A 21,277-nucleotide genomic window follows, 5' to 3' on the forward strand; every position below is an offset into this window, starting at 1 on the left:
TCATTCTTCCTATTTGAAAACGTGCAGCATACTTATAACATATGATATAATTTTTACATGGGTAATAATGGGCTTTGTTACCAACGGTATCTCTGGTCCCTCACAAGGTTTTTGACAAGATATATGAGGCCTGGAGCCTAATTTATGAGCTGTTTTTAGTCAAACACTTGTTTTTTTGTACCTGCAAAGGAAGATTAGGTAAGATTTGCAAAGCAACCAGTTCTGTGATCAGGTTGGGATTTTACCAACTGGATCAGGAGAACTGGAAAGAAACATACATATCTATCTCCTGAATTTACAATTTATAAAGTAGTGATACCTCACTATTTGTGCAATTTGTAATTTATATAGAGAATACTGGACAACTATAACATGTAGTATTCCAAGCGCATAAAATATGTATACAATACAACTTTAATACAGTGTCTCCTTCACAGTTTTCTTCATGTATGACTGGCTTTTGGCAAAATAAAAAATAAGCAAAAAATGCAAAACCATGCAGACAAAATAGAAGGTCTGCTGCCTAAGAAATGGAAATGTCACGTTTAGGCATGTTATAGTTGGTGCAAACAGAAGTTCTGTTTTTGGAAGATTCAGAATCAGTAGCCAGTGGCATACGTCCAATAGAGGCAGACCACGCTATGGGACCCATGGGGAAATGGTACCCACAGTGGAGAATAGATCACGCCCCCAAATTACACTTATTTTGTTCAGCTTCAGTACAGTACCCCACCATCAGTGGAGCAAGGTCCTGTACATGTAGTAAAGGAACTGCACAAAGAATGGTGCAGTTCCCAGGACCTGTGATTACATCATCTTCAGCATCACAAGCCCTGCATGTCTTGTAAAGGAACTGTACAGAGCATGGTGTAGTCCCCTAGTAAAATAACTGCACAGCAGAGCATCATCACAGGTCCTTTAACCCCAAAGAGCATGGAAGATGAGCTCTCCACTGAGACTAGAATGGAGTGGTAAGAGGAGGTCCTCTTCATTTCCCCCTAGTGTTTATCGAGCATGCTCTGCCAAACACCAGTTTGGCTCGAGCATCTCGATGCTCGGCACATGGCGGTATTCAGCCGAATACCGCATGTGCTTGAGTGCAATGCTCGAGTCTCCTCCCCGTACGTTTTTTGGCTGCTACGCAGCCAATAAATGTGCAGTTAAGTGCTGCCCTACTGTAATGCCATAGCCATGTTGGTTACTGGCATTACATTGACTGGCTGGCCGGCTGGCTGCTATATAGCACCCGATGACGCTTGTTCGGCTCAGTCTTAGTCATAGAGAGATGTGCTGAGTAAGTGAAAGACAGTGTAGGGAGTGCTATAGGAATATTTTATTAGAAAAACTTTTCAGAGACCCAAAAGTCCTTTTAAGGACTATTGTGTGTGGCAGCAGAAGTATACATTTTTAGCGCAACCTGCGCTAAATAGCTAAATCTTTACAGACCCAAAAGTCCTTTTAAGTACTGTTGTGTGTGGCAGCATTATCTATTTTTAGCGCATCCTGCGCTAAATAGTGTGCAATAGTTAGGCCGCTGCAGACAGCGACATTAGCTGCGCCACATCTCCTGTGTAAAGTGTGTGCATCCAAAAAATATCTGTGACAGTCAGTGTCCTTTTTCGATAGACGGTGTCCGCTGCGGACAGTGACATTAGCTGCGCCACATCTCCAGTGTAAAGTGTGCGCATCAAAAATTGTATATGTGACATACAGTGTACTTTTTTAATAGATAGTGTCCACTTCTGACAGTGACATTGCCAGTGCCACATCTGCAGTGTAACGTGTGCGCTGAAATAATTTATCTGTGACATACAGTGTCGTTTTTTTCGTAGATGCTGCTGACAGATACATTATCGGTGGTACCTCTCCTGTATAACATTTCCTCATCCTAAATACCTGTGACATTCTCTGTAATTTTTTATTAGCCGCTGGTGACAGCATTAACATTATCTATGGAATATCTCCTGTGGGACGTTTCCACATCCCAAATACCTTTTTAAATTTGGTTGCGCATACACTTCCAAATCCTACGCTACTGTACGTGTGACAGAATTTTAAGCATATATAACATTTAATATGAAGAAGACGAGCAGTAAGGGATGGGGCAGTGGCCGTGACACTGATGGTGCATGCAGAGGCCATAGTCCTGTGCACGGTGAAACTGTGCCTGCTGCCATAGCACAAGAAAAACAATCATCCATGATACCTAGCTTCAGGTCCCAGTTTGCAGGGTGGCGCAGGACACCACTATTGAAGCAAGACCAGTGCGACCAGGTGGTCGGTTGGATTGCAGCAGATAATGCTTCCAGTCGCTTAAGCACCACCCTGTCTTCCACCAAGTCCAGTCTCAGTAGCCTAGAGTCTGCTCAACACAATCCTCACCCAGATCTTCCTTCCTTTCACCATGGAGAGTCTGGGCAAACAAGTGATCCCACACTCGGATATTCCAAGGAGCTCTTTTCAGCGCCATTCCTTGATTTGGCCGTCTCGCCAAGCATGCTTGAAGAAGGACAGATCTTGAGCCCTGATTCCCAAACTCTTGAGCATCCACAGTCACAAGAATATGACGGTGGGGAATGGCAATTACTGTTTAATGAGTTGGATAATGATGAGACACAGTTGCCAATAAGTCAACAGCAATTACTGTCTCAAGAGGTTGATTAAGAGGATGAGACACAGTTGTCAATCACTGAGGTTGTAGTTAGGTCAACAAGTCAGGAATATTGAGCAGAGTGAGGAAGTTGAGGAGGAGGTGGTGGACGATGAAGTCCCTGACCCAACCTGGGAAGGTAGAAAGCTGAGCGAGGACAGCAGTACAGAGGGGTAGGGATCTGCTGCACCGCAACAGGCTGGAAGAGGCAGTGGGGTGGCAAAAGGCATAAGGCGGGCCACACCAAACAGGCCCACAACTGTTCCACGGAGCACCCCCTTACGGAAATCTCCCTTACCAAGGGGTAGGTGTTCCGCAGTATGGCGCTTTTTTGAGGAAAGTGCGGACGACAAAAGAATAGTAGTTTGCAACCCCTGCCATACCAAAATGAGCCGGGGCGTGAACACTAGCAACCTCACCTCCACCAGCATGATCCGCCACATGGCATCCAAGCACCGTAATAAGTGAGCGAACGCCTGGGTCCACAATCTGTGTATGCGGGTAACACCACTGCCTCCTCTCCCTCTGTGTTATGTGCTGGCCAATCCTCTGTCGAAGGTGAAGGCCCTGGTGCCTCCCACCCTGCACCTGGACCTTCACAAGCTCCATCAGCGACCACATCCACTTCCGTGTCCCAGTGTAGCGTCCCAATGTCCTTCCCCCAGGCATTTAAAAGCAAGTGCAAATACCCAGCCATTCACCCACAGGCCATAGCACTAGGCCCTCGCATATAATGTTTTACAGGGTCAGCTCACCTTCAGGACCTTGAATATAATGTTTTACAGGGTCAGCTCACCTACAGGCCCTCGCATATAATGTTTTACAGGGTCAGCCCACCTGGAGGCCCTCATATGTAATTGTTTAGAGGGTCAGTTCACCAGCAGGCCCTCACCTACAATCTTTTACAGGGTCAGCTCACCAGCAGGCCCTCGCATATAATGTTTTACAGGGTCAGCTCACCTATAGGTCCTCGCATATAATGTTTTACAGGGTCAGCTCACCTGTAGGCCCTTACCTACAATATTTTACAGGGTCAGCTCACCTGCAGGCCCTCACCTACAATATTTTATAGGGTCAGCTCACCTATAGGCCCTCACCTGCAATCTTTTACAGGGTCAGCTCACCTGCAGGCCCTCGTATATAATTTTTTAGAGGGTCAGCTCACCTGCAGGCCCTTGCATATAAATGTTTAGAGGGTCAGCTCACCAGTAGGCCCTCACCTACAATCTTTTACAGGGTCATCTCACCTACAGGCCCTCACCTACAATCTTTTACAGGGTCAGCTCACCTACAGGCCCTCGTATATAATTTTTTAGAAGATCAGCTCATCTGCAGGCCCTCGCATATAATTTTTTAGAGGGTCATCTAACCAACAGGCCATCAATCATAATTTTTCAAGGGTGTATGATGCCCTCCTTTATGTGTAATAAAGGCTGTATTGGAGTGCCGGTTCCTTGTAATTTTTGGCAGCCCTTTCACTTAGTGCATAGGCTTTATGAGTGAAGGAGTCCCACTACATGAACAGTTGTATCTTTGGCTTTGTGCGTATTATTGTCAGCCTGTAAAAGTGGCATACTACTCGGACAATATCGTTCCCAGCAGCGACCTGGGAGTCCAAGATGCATCCAGACATCCTCCCCATGCTGTTCCTGAACAATTTCAGTGGTGTTTCCATCAATTTCTGACCTTTTCATGTGAACCAGACACCCTCCACTCTTCAGAGCAGGGGGTGCCTGGTTTAATGCTCGGGTTCTCCCATTGACTTACATTGTGCTCGGGTGATATGTGAGGTACGAGCTGTAATTTATACCTCATATCTCACATATCAGTACACTGCTGGCAAGGATGCTGTAGTGGGAGGGGCTATGAAGAGGGCATGTGGACCCAATTTAGATTCTTGCTATGGGGCCTAGTGACTTCTATGTACTGCCAGGAGCTAAATGTATTTTTGTCCCTTATTCTCAATAGATTATTATTTAGTTAGCAATATTGTAAGTCCTTGTAATACTGTATAAACATATTAAATCACTTTATAGTCAAATTAATATGAGATTACAAACTCAGTTCCAGTGGGTTAAATTTCAGAATAATCATATACTGCATAATTGGTTTCTACCTTTTTACTTGTTAAACGACCAGAAAGTGTTTTTCTCTTGTTTAATTAAGGATTTAAATGAACTAGGACAGCTGTAAAAACAATGCTGTAAATCAAGTGAGCAATTATTTGCAATAGTGTTAAGTGTTGAATATTAAATCTGGAACTCTATAAGCAACAATCTAATAGTCAAATAATTATTGAACAAAACTGCATATGGATATGCGAATAATAATACAGTGTTGTGACGCTATTTGCATACGAATATGCATCTACAGACAGAGAAAAATATGAGGCACAATCTACATAAATAAATCCTCCTTATTATAGAGAGTCACTGCCCTACACATTTTTTTTTTAGTTGCCAATGATGGTTGAACGAATTTATTGTACTTTGAGGATACTAAATCTAAAAATGACTAGCATTGTGGAAGAGATTTTACCCCAATGCAACCTGCAGCTACTGACATATACATTAAAAAGTGCCATGGCCTTCAGGGGCTGTAGGTGCAGCAAATATCTTAGCCACTGATAAGAAAACATTCTCCCATATAAAGCAGGGACTGATGAAGTAATATGTGAAAGCTTTGAACAAAGATGGGGATTGTTTCTTATACAATTGTAGATTATTCCCAGGAATGAGAAATGAAAAAAATAAAAGAAGGAGTCTTTGATGGTCCTCAGATTCATAATGTACACTAATCAAATATTTAAAACATATTCACAAACTTTCAGAATTTGGATATTAATATGGAAATATAGGTGCACTTTCTCAATTACTACTTGTACCGAATTCAGGATAGTGATAGTGATTTGAGTGAGGAACAAGTTTTACCGAGGATATAAAGTTGATAGAGGAAAGGTATGGACACACATATGATGGCATTCTACTGCTTGAGCTTCTAATGTGATTGTCCTGATAACACACAAGAAAAATCACACAAACAGCATTTTTCTGCGTATTAATTGAGATTTTCTGAATCAGCTTACTTTGTTGTTCTGTTATTGTAACAAATACAACACCATTAGCTATTTCATACGATCACTTTTGTTAAAGTTGAGACAAATTCCATATGATTTGTGGGTATGTTATGTCTTTCCAACGGAGTTATTGCATTTGTTTTCCCAATGGAGAATCCATTATCTAAAAAAATAGACCTAATTAAGGAAAACAAATGTCATAATCAGAACCAATGCCACAAAGATACCCTAAAAATGCTTTACTGTACATTTGAATAAAAGTAGCATTAACCAGTGTTATTAATGGACATCTCTGCCCAATATAATAAACAGTACATGCTACAAGATAAAATTTTCTATTGTGCAGACATAGGGGGATATTTATCAAGGCAAGCTTATGGTACGCCAGTCTCGATTCTCCTGTGCTGCTGGAGGCACACGCCTCATGTATTTGGTGTATCTTCCAGCTGTGCCATGCGACACACTTATGGCAGCCTCCCAGTTGCTTAAGATTTAAGTATTTCTTCACACCAGATAACTGGGGTGAAGAAAGATAAATGTGGCGGGACTGCGATGATGCTTCCTACCCATCCATAGTATGCCCCTTTTTTTGCCACTTCTGAAAAGTGGCATGAAGGGGGAAATGTTGCACTCTCTGCCACACAAATGGCTTGCGAAAAAACGTGCGACCTTCTTACGCATTTAGTAAATGTCCCCATAGTTTCCTTGTATAAGGCTGAAATATGGATCTAAAGGGGTTGTCTGATTTAAAAAACAAACAAGCAAAAAATGATATTATATGTTCTACACCCGAACTCTGAAATAAAGTATTGGGATGTTTTTAGGATTCTAATCTCTTGGCACAATCATTGCCTGTGCAACAATGGTTAAATGAAAATAACAAACCCTTTATTGGACCATAACTGTTAAAGATGGTCTAAAGTGACCCTGTATAATATTATCATCAGACAAATGTAAAGCACAGGAGGCCATAAGAAGCTGACTAATAAAGCTGGTTTATTAAGCTTCATTCACAAGTCCGTGTCCGTGCTTAAATCCGTGAAAAGGTGGTAAATGATGACTCCATGAAGATGTCCATGATGGACCCGTGTTGGGTTTATGTGTCCATTTTTTTGCTGTCTGTGTGTCATCCGTGTTTCACTGACACTGAACAGCTGAAAAATGATTTTCAAAGCATCTCTTCTGAATGATCCGTGAAACACGGATGAAACACGGATGGCATAATAGACTATAATGGGTGTGATGGACCTATGAACACTGACAAAATAGAGAATGCATCCATGCTAAAAAAAAAACGGACCCATGGGCCCTGCTAAAAAACCGATGTGTGCGGATGTGTGCTGTCCATGGAGACCGCGTACAGTACACATCCGTGACGTGTGAATGAGGCTTTATTAGTAGTATATACTCTTTTGCTTGGAGTTGTTTGTTCATAATCTCACACTGTGAGGAGAACAAAGTAGCTAGATTGAAAACCACAACACTTAAAATCAGGCTTTAATTATTTGATGTGTGGTGCAAACTAATCACCGCCAATGCACATATACTAATGGCCTTTACCCGTTACAATGTGCTTTAAGATCCAAGACATCACACTGCCAAACACTCATGTAGCTACATAAGTCTTAATCTATGCAACACTACTAGCCTCCTCAGTTAGGGCGCTGGAGCCGCTATATTATCATTAGTGTTAAGCGAATCGAAGTTGACAATGGGGAATTTGATCTGAATTTCAGGGAAAATTCGATTTGTCACGAATTTGAATTCCCTGGTGATTCGTGGTAACGAATCGTATTTTTTTTATGAAATGGCTGCTGCACATGTTACAATGTGAAAGTAAGAAGCCCGGGAACGAGGGAGCACCTACAATGCAATGCAGACAGCCAATCAGCAGCTAGCCAGCCCCTGTGATGTTGCAGCGTTATAAAAAAGCCTCATCCTGCCTGGTCTCCGCCATTTTCCGAATTTTTTTATTTATTATTACTGTTATTATTCAGTTTGAAGTTGTTTCAGTGACCATTGTGGGTTTTTCTTTCTTTAGCTCAATTTGTACCAACAATTTTGTCCACTTGTTTATATGCAAGAAATACATCTCTTTTATAATAGGAAACTCACTAACTGACAAAGTGCCAACATAAAAAAAAAATATTGAAATTTTCACTCATAAATATTCCTCTTCTGGTCATTTGTATAGTATTTTGTTTGTTAGAGCAAATTTTCATAAGGTCAATAGGGAGAGGTGGCTACAAATTGCTCATACATGTTGGATATTATGGAGAGCTGTATTTGTTTACTCAAAACTTTAAAGGGGTTATCCAACCCCTATGATGCCCCCCAACATGCCTAGGCACCTCATACAGGTTATACTTATCCTGCTCCCCTGCATCCATGTTGCTCCTGATGTTCGTATGGCCACCGCTGCATCTCCCCGTCACACGGATCAAAACATCCAGCAATGGAAAGGGAGGGGGGGGTTAGCCAATAGCAGGCCGCAATGGTAACTAATCTTTCTAGAATCATGGGTGAAGCTAGGAAGGCTCGTTCTAGTTTCTGCCTGCTATTGGCTACCGCCCCCAATCGCCGGGTGTTTTTATCCGCACAACAGGAAGATGTGGTGGCCATGCGGGTATCAGGAGCGCCATGGGTGCCAGGGAGTGGGGTAAGTATAACCTGTATGAAGTGCCTGGGCATTTTGGGGGTCATTAAAGGGGTTGGATAACCCCAATAAGCTGAAGATCTATGAATATTGGTGCACTTTAGTTAGATAAAAGAAAGTTAAAGGAAGTAAACAGATCATCGTCAAATTTGGGTTTTAATAGGAAACAGTATAGGTGGAATGCTTAAATATTAATAGATATCATTACACACAAATATAAACCTGATATGTTTTTGTTTAAAGCCATTGACACAAGTTTGAAGAAAAATAATATGTATACAAAAATAAAATCAAATATAAACTACCATGTATGATAAGATTTATTAAAAATAAATTTTAATAAATATTGTTACTAAATATTGTTATAATTACTATTAGTAGTAGTAGTATTTTCTTGCTATAATAAGTGTTTATTTTACAGGAAGAACCATTTGTAATGGTGTTGGAAAATGTATTGGGAAAGCCAAAGAAATACAAAGGATTTTCTATTGATGTCCTCGATGCCTTATCTAATTATTTGGGATTTAAATATGAGATATACATTGCCCCAGATCACAAATATGGAAGTCCTCAGGAGGATGGTACTTGGAATGGGGTGATAGGTGAACTGCTATTTAAGGTAAGTTAAAATAGAAATAATATAATAATATGAATATATATATATATATATATATATATATACATACACATTTTTATCTATCTATCTATCTATCTATCTATCTATCTATCTATCACTATGCGTAAATTACTAATTCACTGGGTAATGAAATGCAAAATAGTACTATTCATATTACCATACCATGTCTCAGACTCAGATCCAACCAATCAACATGGCCATTTCTCAAGTAAAACACCTGTTTTGGTTGTCTAGTAGTTTCCCTTTACAGTACAGTGTGTGTCCTGTACCACTCTCTGTCTGTGCCAGGATAAGCTGCTCATTTGGACACTAAGTAAGAATGGCTCAATTTTTATTTTATTTTTTAACACTTTGTATACTGTAAAGGACCTTGAACAATTTCCTGCCTTCATCATATATAGTGATATAAAACTTTCAACAGCCATTCCTGACCGTGATCTGTAACAACTTGGTTTATTTGTCTTAGTGATCTGCTTATTTTATTTCAATTTACATTTTTATTTTATCTTGGAATGACATTTTTGGGCCTTGGAACCATTTACCAGTTTTCCACTGCACTGGAGTTACAATGCTTTCAACATACAATTAACTTGAGGGACCACTATGTTCAATTTAATGGCTAGAGTCATTATATCATTATATTGAAGAAGGTGAATGGCATTAGATTTGGTTTACTATGTAAATAGTAATAAATATATAATGGACAGTATTTGGGCTATTGCTACTTATTTAGCTACTAGATTATTTTGTTTTATAGTGAGGCAAGCAATACTTCAAACTTCACAAAACCCGAAGCCTTTATGGAATATTAGATTTAAATTTTTCTTGTGAGATAAATAAATTTACTATTATAAGCCATCATAGCATATGCCATGCTGATAATGGGTAGACTATGAAGATAGCATATATACTATAGGGAGACAATTGTACTGAAAATGCAATATTATATTGTATAATGTTTGTATAACACACTGTCAACACTATAAGCTCCCCTTATGAAAAGGGTTGTGCCAAGTATGAAAGTTATCCATAGAGGTTAACTGATCTCTGGATTCCTACCATTGGACACCTACCGATCCTGAGAACAAGGGTCATATGTTCCCAATTTAATGGAATGACAGAATCAGGATGTACCCTGCCGCTTTAATCATCCTCTATGGGACTATCAGAAATAGATGAGTACTATACTTGGCTATCTCTATCAGTCCCATAGAAAAATTATTATTGGCCTGTTAATCTATCAGGACAGGAACATAAAACTCTGGTCGGGGTTCCTGTTGCCGGATACTCACAGATCAGTTGGTCATCCTATATCCCATAGTTAGGAGATAACATTCATACTTGGCACAACCCTTTAAGCAATTAAATTTATTTCTGTGTAGTGTATTAAAATGCCCTTAAAATATATACTTACACTATTTTAACCTACTTATATTATCACCTTCTAAGTTTTTAATAACACAACCAACCTCGTACTGCCTCTTCAGCTCCTCAACACCTTATTGAATCCCCAAATTCTATCTAATAACTTGTAATTAATTCCTTCACCAAGCATCAATTCGATGTTTCCATAAATATTCTTTTAATACAAATTAAACTCTAGAGTTTCATCATGTTAAATTAATCTAAGCCAAAAAGTCGTTATGTGATGTTTCTCTTGTTCTTTATAGATGTATAAAGCATAAAGACATAAAGCATAACTGAGGTTTCAATCATTCCTCTGGGCTATACAAATTGAGTTTAAGTTATCATGTTATGAGTGTTATCAGTATGAGATCAATACATTATTAACATGTTTTGTGCCTTTAGCACTAGGCTTAGAATCGATGATATCCAAGAGACTTAACTTTTCCATCACAACTAAAAAGAGCCAAAATGCTATACAATAATAAAACAAAACTCTCTGACATACCAATGCTGATGCCCTGGTGTTCCCAGGGTGTTTGTTAATAAATAGCCATGCTTTAAAGGTGTTGTCCAGCTTTGGCAAACTTTTTGCCACCCCTCCCCCAACCTTCCCAGACCTGCTAAAGAAAGCATACTAACCTGCTCCCCACTGCTAGGTTCTGGGTCTTTTGGTCCACCATTGAGGTCTCGGTGCTTCAGTCCCTGCTTGTTGACTCAGAGTGGATGGGGGTCACACGTGCCACTTCAGCCAATAACTGGCTGCAGCACTGAAGCATCTCCCCAAGCGGCATATGACCCAGAGATGTGCCACTTTTGGGGACACAAAACTAAAAAAAAAAGTATTCCTTTTTTTTAACATCTTAACGCCCATAACATTTTATCTTTCCATTGAGGCAAGTGAGTGCAGGCTTATGTTTTAGAATGAGCTATAGATTTGGTGGACTTTTAGCTCACATTGTTGTTTTTTTTTTGTTTTTTGGAGGTGAGGTGACCAAAACCAGCTATTCTGTTAGTGTTTTTTTAATGGAGTTCACTAATAACTTTATTCAGTAGGTTGATATGATTACAGTAATGGCAAATTTATATAGTTCTTACAATGTTTTACTAGTTTTGCATCATAAAATCACTTTTTTATTTAAAATTATTATTATTACATTTTTTCAACGCTATATTCTAACACACATAGCCTGTCTATCCTTCCATCAATGCAGCTGTGCAGGGGCTTATTGTTTGTGGGATGGGCTATAGTTTTTATTGGTGCCAGTTTCCTTTTCCCATAAGCACTGGGACAGCTGGAACAGTGAAAGAAGTCGCTAGCACATCTGCCCTGTTATGTTGATTACAGAATACTTAACAGAACTTATCCTGGTAAGGCAATTCCCTACAAGCATAACTATTTGGAGTAAATAGTAACCTTTTGAAGGTACCAGCTCTAAAAACTCCTTCAAGGCCTCCTTCTTTTAGATGTCAGGTAGCCCCGGAGATAACCCCTTCCCCCAGAAGTGTAAGCAGATGCTGCTCATGGATTCTTTGATACCATTGTGCTTAGACTGATGGGTTAAAGCAGGGTTTTAATGTAGTTCACAGCAATTGAATCAGCTGCTACGCAAGGAATCCAAGCACACTGTTATCAAAGAGTACAGATACTTCCGGAGCATAGTCTGTCGATGCTGTGACCCTGAAATGAATCCTGAAAGATATGGATGATCTCAATATGCTCAACCACCTCTTTCCCCTCTCCCTCCTCCTGAACATCAACCTATCTCCCCTGTCTGTAACCTGTTGTACCTACTGCATCATTACTTGGAGGAAGATGCTGTTACTGGCAGGCAGGTGAGGCCAGGGCCATTTTAACATATTGGTGGGACCAGTGCAAAAATGTAATGAATGGGCCCAATCTTCCTGAATATTTCATGTCATTAGTAGAGTGTCAATTCGCTGTACTGCCCTACGGTCATGTCTCTATGTTCTGCTATTGTGTTATATGAAATAATATACTTCCCAACTTTTAAAGAGGCTACAGAGGGAGGCCATTAGCTGGGCGCATACTGTGCCATGTCGATTTTTTTCACACTAAGGGTACTTTCACACTTGCGGCAGAGGATTCCGGCAGGCAAACGTATGCAAACTGATCCGGATCCGTCTGACAAATGCATTGAAATGCCGGATCCGACTCTCTGATGTCATCCTGAAAAATGGATCCGGTATAAAAAATATTTGGAAAACCGGATCCGTTTTGCCGGTACACTTAATACACTTCAATGTAAATTAATGCCGGATCCAGCATTCCGCTAAGCGTTCAGTTTTTTTGCCTGATCAGTCAAAATGACTGAACTGAAGACATCCTGATGCATACTAAACCAATTGCTCTCCATTCAGAATGCAAAAAAGAACACACAAAAATGGAAATCGCAAGGTCCTTTAAGGGTTAACTAATTTGATTTGTACAAATCAATTCATGAATTGTTACCTCCAACCTTCACACTACTGGGAGGGCATGCATGAACAATATTCATAGTGGAGGTGTGGTGCAATAAATAAGGCACCACCCTCTATTACTCCCCTGGTCGATTGGCCAGGTTGACAGAGAGGAACAAATAAATCTGTCTTGTTGTGCTAAGAAGGCAGACAGGGAGGAAATTAAAGGGCTAGTACAGTTACTACACATATTAGAATACATATAGTAATTTTAAAAAATAATGTTAAAAGTAACCACCCCTAAAAAAAATATATATATATATATATATATATATATATATATACAGTGGATATAAAAAGTCTACATACCCCTGTTAAAATGTCAGGTTTCTGTGCTGTAAAAAAAATGAGACAAAGATAAATCATTTCAGAACTTTTTCCACCTTTAATGTGACCTATAAACTGAACCACTCAATTGAAAAACAAACTGAAATCTTTTAGGTGGAGGGAAGAAAACAAAAAACTAAAATAATGTGGTTGCATAAGTGTGCACACCCTCTTATAACTGGGGATGTAGCTGTGTTCAGAATTAAGCCATCACATTCAAAATCATGTTAAATAGGAGTCAGCATACACCTGCCATCATTTAAAGTGCCTCTGATTAACCCCAAATAAAGTTCAGCTGCTCTAGTTGGTCTTTCCTGAAATTTTCTTAGTCGCAGTTTACAGTAAAAGCCATGGTCCACAGAGAGCTTCCAAAGCATCAGAGGGATCTCAATGATAAAAGGTATCAGTCAGGAGAAGGGTAAAAAAGAATTTCCAAGGCATTAGATATACCATGGAACACAGTGAAGACAGTCATCAAGAGAAGACAATATGGCACACCAGTTACATTGACAATAACTGGACGTCCCTCCAAAATTGATGAAAAGACAAGAAGAAAACTGGTCTGGGAGGCTACCAAGAGGCCTACAGCAACATTAAAGGAGCTGCAGGAATACCTGGCAAGTACTGGCTGTTTGGTACATGTGACAACAATCTCCCGTATTCTTCATATGTCTGGGCTATGGGGTAGAGTGGCAAGACTAAAGCGCTTTCTTACAAAGAAAAACATCCAAGCCACATTTTGCAAAAACACATCTGACGTCTCCCAAAAGCATGTGGGAAAAGGTGTTATGGTCTGATGAAACCAAGGTTGCACTTTTTGGCCATAATTCCAAAAGATATATTTGGTGCAAAAACAACACTGCACATCACCAAAAGAACACCATACCCACAGTGAAGCATGGTGGTGGCAGCATCATGCATTGGGACTGTTTTTCTTCAGCTGTAACTGGGGCCTTAGTTAAGCTAGAGGGAATTATGAACAATTCCAAATACCAGTCAATATTGGCACAAAACCTTCAGGCTTCTGCTAGAAAGCTGAACATGAAGAGGAACTTCATCTTTCAGCATGACAACGACCCAAAGCATCCATCCAAATCAACAAAGGAATGCTTCACCAGAAGAAGATTACAGTTTTAGAATGGCCCAGCATGAGCCCAGACCTGAATCCGATTGAAAATCTGTGGGGTGATCTGAAGAGGGCTGTGCACAGGAGATGCCCTAGCAATCTGACAGATTTGGAGTGTTTTTGCAAAGAAGAGTGCCAAGTCAAAATGTGCCATGCTGATAGACTCATACCCAAAAAGAATGAGTGCTGTAATAAAATCAAAAGGTGCTTCAACAAAGTATTAGTTTAAGGGTGTGCACACTTATGCAACCATTTTATTTTATTTTTATATTTTTTTCTTCCCTCTACCTAAAAGATTTCAGTTTGTTTTTCAATTGAGTTGTACAGTTTATAGGTCACATTAAAGGTGGAAATTTTTTTTAAATGATTTATCTTTGTCTAATTTTTTTACATCACAGAAACGACATTTTAACAGGGGCGTGTAGACTTTTTATATCTACTGTATGTGTGTGTATATATATATATATATATATATTGAAAGTAGTGTTCATTTAAAAAGAGAGCTGTAAAAGCATTCACACAAATTTAAAAGTAGAAAAGAGAAGCAGAATTATAAAACACCAGCTGGAACCAGACCCATGGAAAATTAATGCATCAATAGTGTTTGGAATTTAATAATGTACCTTGACTAAGTCAATACTTAGTTCAGTTCTGGCCCTCCATATTTCCCTTAAATTAGTTTCATTCCTGACATGTCCTGGATATAACAAATTACAAGTAAGAGGAAATAGGTAAAATAAATCCTTTCTTCAAGTAGCATCTAATATTTATTAACCTGAGCAATGAGAAATAGAGTTGCAGATCCAAGGTCATAGTTTCATTTAGAATCTAAAGGTAGATGTGATTAAAAAAATGCAACATTCAAAGACACTGTGAAGTGAACATTGTTGACAAATGGGATCAGAAAATAGGAAGGTCATAAATAGATACATTTTCAGAATTAACGCTGTCCTTGAAATGGCATAAATCAATAATAACCAAGCGTGTCCATAGGTTTTCTCCATTGATTCTTTTAATGTGATATATATGAATACCTGAATCCATTTCAACATGACAACTGAAATGTATAAGATTAATAGTTTAGCATTTTTTTGTCATTTATATGTCATGTTAAGCCATTCTCTTGAAGGGAATGTTCCACCAGAAAATGACCTATTGTTTAAATCGTTTTTATGCTAAACTTATTTTTTAACTTTTTTATTTTTTTATTTTTCATTGTTCCTATCTATTCCTATCCTATAAATTTTTTTTAATCTAAAATCCTGTTATTTTCACTACTTGACAAGACTTCCTGTTCTTTGAGAGCTTCCATATGGGTCATAGACACAATAGACTGGAGGTGAAATTACTGACTTGCAGGGGAGATTTTTCTAGGCATGTTCTTTGACCTGTGATTTTCTGTTATCTACTGAATATAGAAGTCTTGACATATTATCAGGCCATTAATAGTAGGGGCAGGGGATCGTTGTCGTATTTTTTTTATTTTTTTATTATGCCATTTCATGCTCTTTGAATTTTTTTTAAATATTTTATAAGCCAGGCAACCACTTTAATTTTTATTTTATGGCCAGGGTTCTTATTTTTTAGCTTAGACCTTTTTATATGGTCTAAGCTAGTGATGGCTAACCTCTGGCACTCCAGCTGTGGTGAAACTACGACTCCCAGCATGTTCAATTCATTTCTATGTAGTTCTGAGAACAGCCAAACTAGTGTTCATCTTGTTAGTTGTAGTTTTATCACAGCTGGAGTGCCGGAGGTTAGCCATCACATGTCTATGCTATAGATCTGAGCAATTATCAAGAACATGTGTTCATAGGAACATTTTTTCTGAATAATTGCCCTGTTAAAATGGGCCACTAATCACCCAATGAAGCTTTATGCTGCTCGTTGATTGGGTGATGATGCTCTTTCATTGGGTGAGTGCATTTCTGCTGTTTGCAATAGATGACCGTGGGTAAACTGAAATCTGCTGCCAATAAACAATGATTCTTTATAGGGAAGATAGATCTCTGCTTTCATACAGAGGGTGTCACGAGTTGGAGGTCCCAGGAGAGACCACCGCGTCGTCATGCAATAAACAAACGGAAATCAGGTACAGACACATAAGAGTTTATTGCACAAACAAAACAGGGAAGGCAGCACAGACAAAACAAGAGCTCTATGTACCGTCAGCACAGTGGGAGAAAACCCCCACTGCGCCACTGTCTAGTAATACTCCAGAGGGGCGTGACTAAGCAACTCCTGGTATTCACTAGAGCCCTAGATGGTAGGGTTAGACTTTGCCGCAGGAAGTTGCCAGGGTCCACTCTGGAGCGTGAACTAGACAGTGACAGCAGGAACAAATGGACAACAGGTACCAGAAGGTACCGACGGCACAGAGGCAAACATAACAGACAGGCAAATACAAAACAGGGCAACTTATAATACAAGCAGGAATTCACGCAAGGGAGCAGGAGTGGCAATGAGCAGAGAAGGACTTGCTCCACCAGTAGTAAACTGCATGGCCTTGTCATGCCACTCTGCTGCAAAGGCTTGCTGAACACAGACATCAGAATAAACACAAAGTAACTAAAACATAACTGGCAGAACAGATAACTGAAAGACAGGAAAGAGGACATCAAAGAGGACGGGAGAGAACGTAAATGAACAAGTAGGAAAACCCACAGAGCACAGACAGACAGACACGGATCCCATGGGTCAGCAGCATGGGAGAGAGAGTACAAACCAGGAGCAGGACAAGACAACACACACCAGGAGAGCTGACCAAAACTAAGGAAACCCCAGCCTTATATACAGGTTCCATGGGTGCAGCAGAAAGACCACACCCAAGGAGCAGACAGAGGATTAACTCCTAATAGGCACACAGGGGAGTTAACCCCTAAAGAACCACAAATGACACAGGAACGGAACTTCAGCGAGGAGCGCCGAACAAGCAATGACAGAAGGTCACAGCCAGAGATAGTGGCTGTGACAGAGGGGATGATTTTTGCAAATACAGTTATCATCTCTGCTCAAGAACTGGGACTGAACAGCTCGTTCTTAGTCATTGTCTCTGCATCAGCAGGTGTGAAGGAGTCTGTATTTTCACCTAGTCTCGTAGACATTATTAGACTATTATTGCATTCCTCTGATATAATCTACCGCGTTAGACTGAAGTCTCTTAGGCCCACCACAGGAAATGATTCTGAGGGCCGACCCTCTGTATATGGAAAGCATGTCCACGACCACTTATAAGTATTTTTTATTATTATTATTGTACCTGGAAGACTTATAGGGTTGAGCGAACCCGTGGAAGTTCGGGTTAGCCAGGTTCGGACAAACTTCAGGTCAAAGTTCGGGTTCTGGACCGGCACTTGATCCAAACTTCACCCCAAACCCGGACCCCATTTAAGTCAATGGGGACCCGAACATTACTTTATTATTTTCCGTTATAACATGGTTATGACGGAAAATAATAGCATATTGGTAAAATGTCTTTAGAGTTGAGCAAACCCGAACTTCAAAGTTCGGGTTTGTACCAAACTTTGCGAGTTCGGGTACCCGGACCCGAACCCGAACCCGGACTTTTTCACTGAAGTTCGGGTTCGGTGTTCGGGTGATTTTATTATTTTCCGTTATAGCATGGTTATAATGGAAAATAATAGCATTCTTAAAACAGAATGCTAAATAAAATGTCTATTGAGGGGTTAAAAAAAAAAAACTCACCTCATCCACTCATGCAGCTGGTATCTTCTTTTCTTCAGATCCTGCAAAAGTACCTGCGGTGAGGTCACCTCGCTCACCACGTGTTGAGCGTGGTGATGTCACCGCAGGTCCTACTGAATGAAGATAGAAGGTCCTTCTATATTCATTCAGCAGGACCTGCGGTGATGTAACCGCCGGTCCTTATGCAGGTCCTGAATAAAAGAAGATACCGGCTGCAGAATCAAGTGGATAAGGTGAGTTTATTTTTTATTTTTAACCCCTCAATAGACATTTTATTTAGCATTCTGTTTTAAGAATGCTATTATTTTCCATTATAACCATGTTATAACGGAAAATAATAAAATCACCCGAACACCGAACTCGAACCCGAACTTCAGTGAAAAAGTCCCGGTTCGGGTCCGGGTACCCGAACTCGCAAAGTTCGGTACGATCCCGAACTTTGCAGTTCAGGTTCTCTCAACTCTAAAGACATATCACCAATATGGTTAATAGGATATCTGGTATATTGGTTATTGATTCCAAGGTCAGCTCTAATGAGATTGGCTACTTATTGACCTTAAGACTTTAATAAGACTGGTGTTCTTGGCACCAGTCTTAATAAGAAATCTACCAGTTATAAGCCTCTTAATAATTGTGGCTGGTCAAGATTTCAGGTGTGGCCGTCTCCTAGCACATATATTGTTTAATGTGTCGGATCATAGAGGTCCTGCCCATGGACAGCTCCCTCTTGGGTATAATCAATTCTTACCCAAATAGATTTTCTCATCCTATTCTGACCCAAAATTAATTTTAGGAAATGTGTTCATCTCTGCTGCTAGGTTCATCTCGTACTTAAAGGGGTATTACGGTGACACAAAGTACAGTGGTACATATTTATGTTACAGAGTTTTGCCATGCAAATGTCTTACTAATATAATGTTATTACCAGTTTTGCTGCCTTTATCTATAATAAAAGTACCTTCTTTGGGCAGCCAGACTTTGGTTTATTCAAAGTTTTCCATGAATATGACCTGCAGTTTTCTGTGTAGAATGGTTGAGCATGCTCAGTTATTCTCTGCCTCTCCCAAGCTTACTTCCTCATAAGCAATGGAAGCGCTCACATGGATGAGTGCTTGCCTTCATGTAAAACCAAGGAATCAAGCATAAAAAACCCGCCCTCAGGAACGCCCATGACCCACTCGAAATCATCCACCTATTGGGAGGAGTTGTGTTAGACCCCACCTATTTTCAGCCCTGAACAGAGTGAAAGGTAATGCTGGACACCTGAATTCTGTTTCTATATGGGTTAAGACTTTGAATTTTAAACATTGCTTACACAAGCAAAATACCCTTTAAAATTTGTTTTCAACTAAAGCTGCACCGGCAGAGCTTTGGACAGGAGAAGTAGTTTGAAGTTAGATATCAATGTCACTTTGAACTACTTAAAGGAGTATGAGTAGCACATTGATCCAGTTGTACACCTTTGTCTATGCTGTTACATCTTAGTCCAGGTATTAGATTTTCTCAAAATATCTTTACCATGAAGCAATCAAAATACTCCTGTGCTTATTTTATTTCTTTCAGTATTTGGTTGTGCTATATATAGATGCCTGAAATACTATCTTCAACTGCATCTGCTTCATGTATATGGAATATGAATTAATTTCATTTAATTTGACAAGTGAATAGCATAATCGTAGCATTTCATTTATGCTGTAATGTAGATAACAATTTCATCACAGGTGGAAGAGCCAAATATATCTTCAGCTGTCCTTGTTTTTACAACTAATCGTCTTTAAGTTAAAGTTCTGCATGAAAAAAATGCAATGAAAATAAAAAGCTATATCTGTATTAATAACAATAAAATATGAACTAGTGTATAGCTCCTATTTATTTGCATAATGTAATAACTCCAGATCTTTGGATGTTCTTTATCATAAAATCATTGCCTGGAATACATTTCCTGTCCTTCGTATGTCATTTAACCTCCAAAAATATACCTATGCATCCAAGCACATGGATATCTGCATGCAGTGTTTCCCTATGGTTCAGTATCACAGATCAGTAGGCACACTGTGCGTCTCTGTAGAATCCTTCCATGAGTGACCATATTATTTCATCAAAGCCTCAGTAATACAATATTGGGATATGCTATGGACTCCATAAGAAAAGGGATGGAGTAGCCTTCAAGGTAAAATTCCAGGTGAGCCAATGCCCAGGGGGCTTATCTCCTCCTCGAGCAGGGGCGTTGCTAGGGTTTCAAAAGATCTGGGGCCCAAGCTCCAATGCATATTCTCTAACTGGAGTGTAACTGGCTTTTAATCTGCACTGAAAAATAAAGGTAACATTTTAATCGAGCTGGACTTTTCTCTCTCTTTTACTCAAGTTACGCTGTGGTTCCCGGAATGGTCCGTGCTCGGTGCAACAGGGTTTGAGCACGCCTACATTTTTTCTCTTTGCCTACATATTCTCTAAGTCAACCAACCGACCCCACCCCCCACCACTGCAAACACTAGCACTGAAGACATTTTACTGTACTTGCTATACAGCTATACCCCTCACATCCAGTGCCTCCCAGGTGATGTCTCCTCTCATGTAGATCTTCTCTGTCATCATCTTCTCCATTTGGTCCGGACAACTTCTCTCAGCCGCCTCGTCTCTGCAGAGTGTGACACACGGACATCTTAGGTTCCTAATTTTTCTGTACCCCCAAATACTATTCTGAAGAAAAATGAGTGCCATACAGATAATCTTCCCCATAGTAATAGTGCTCCTCATAGTCCCACTAATAGTAATTCCCTTCTAGAATGCCCTCATTATTAATACTGCTCCATACAGTGCCCCCAACAGTGATAGTGCTCCCCATGAGTGCCTCCATTAGTAGAAAAACCCTCCAGTATTAATAAAGCCCTTACAGAGCCCCCCAGTAGAAATAAGGCCCCCTATTGTTCCCCCAGTGGTAATAAAGCTATCTACAGACCCCTCAGTAGTAATAAAGCCCCCACAGTGCTCTTAGTAGAAATAATGTGGATCTATAAGTCCCTCCTATAGAGCCCCCAGTAGAAATAAGAACGCCTAATGTCCCCTAGATTTAAAATGCCCCCACAGTGCCACCATATTTATATTGCCCCCTACTGTTCTATTGCTCACCCTGAAGTGCCCCAGTATTTATATCACCCCCTACTGTTATAATGCCCCTACAGTGCCCCCAGTATTCATATCGCCCCCTACTTTTG

The 21,277-nt window shown here is 40.0% G+C and overlaps 1 protein-coding gene across 2 annotated transcripts in view; it reads left to right on the forward strand.

Moving 5' to 3' along the window:
* The window catches only part of GRID2 (glutamate ionotropic receptor delta type subunit 2), a 1,570,293-nt gene that overhangs the window by 1,119,415 nt on the left and 429,601 nt on the right, over positions 1–21,277 (forward strand). For both annotated transcript variants that reach the window (XM_040418160.1, XM_040418161.1), the window contains one exon: positions 8,804–9,001. In XM_040418160.1, the coding sequence (XP_040274094.1) occupies positions 8,804–9,001 (198 nt within the window). The remainder of the gene's footprint in view (positions 1–8,803; positions 9,002–21,277) is intronic.

The sequence above is a fragment of the Bufo bufo genome, chromosome 2 (genome assembly GCF_905171765.1).
Source record: "Bufo bufo chromosome 2, aBufBuf1.1, whole genome shotgun sequence".
NCBI lineage: Eukaryota > Metazoa > Chordata > Amphibia > Anura > Bufonidae > Bufo > Bufo bufo.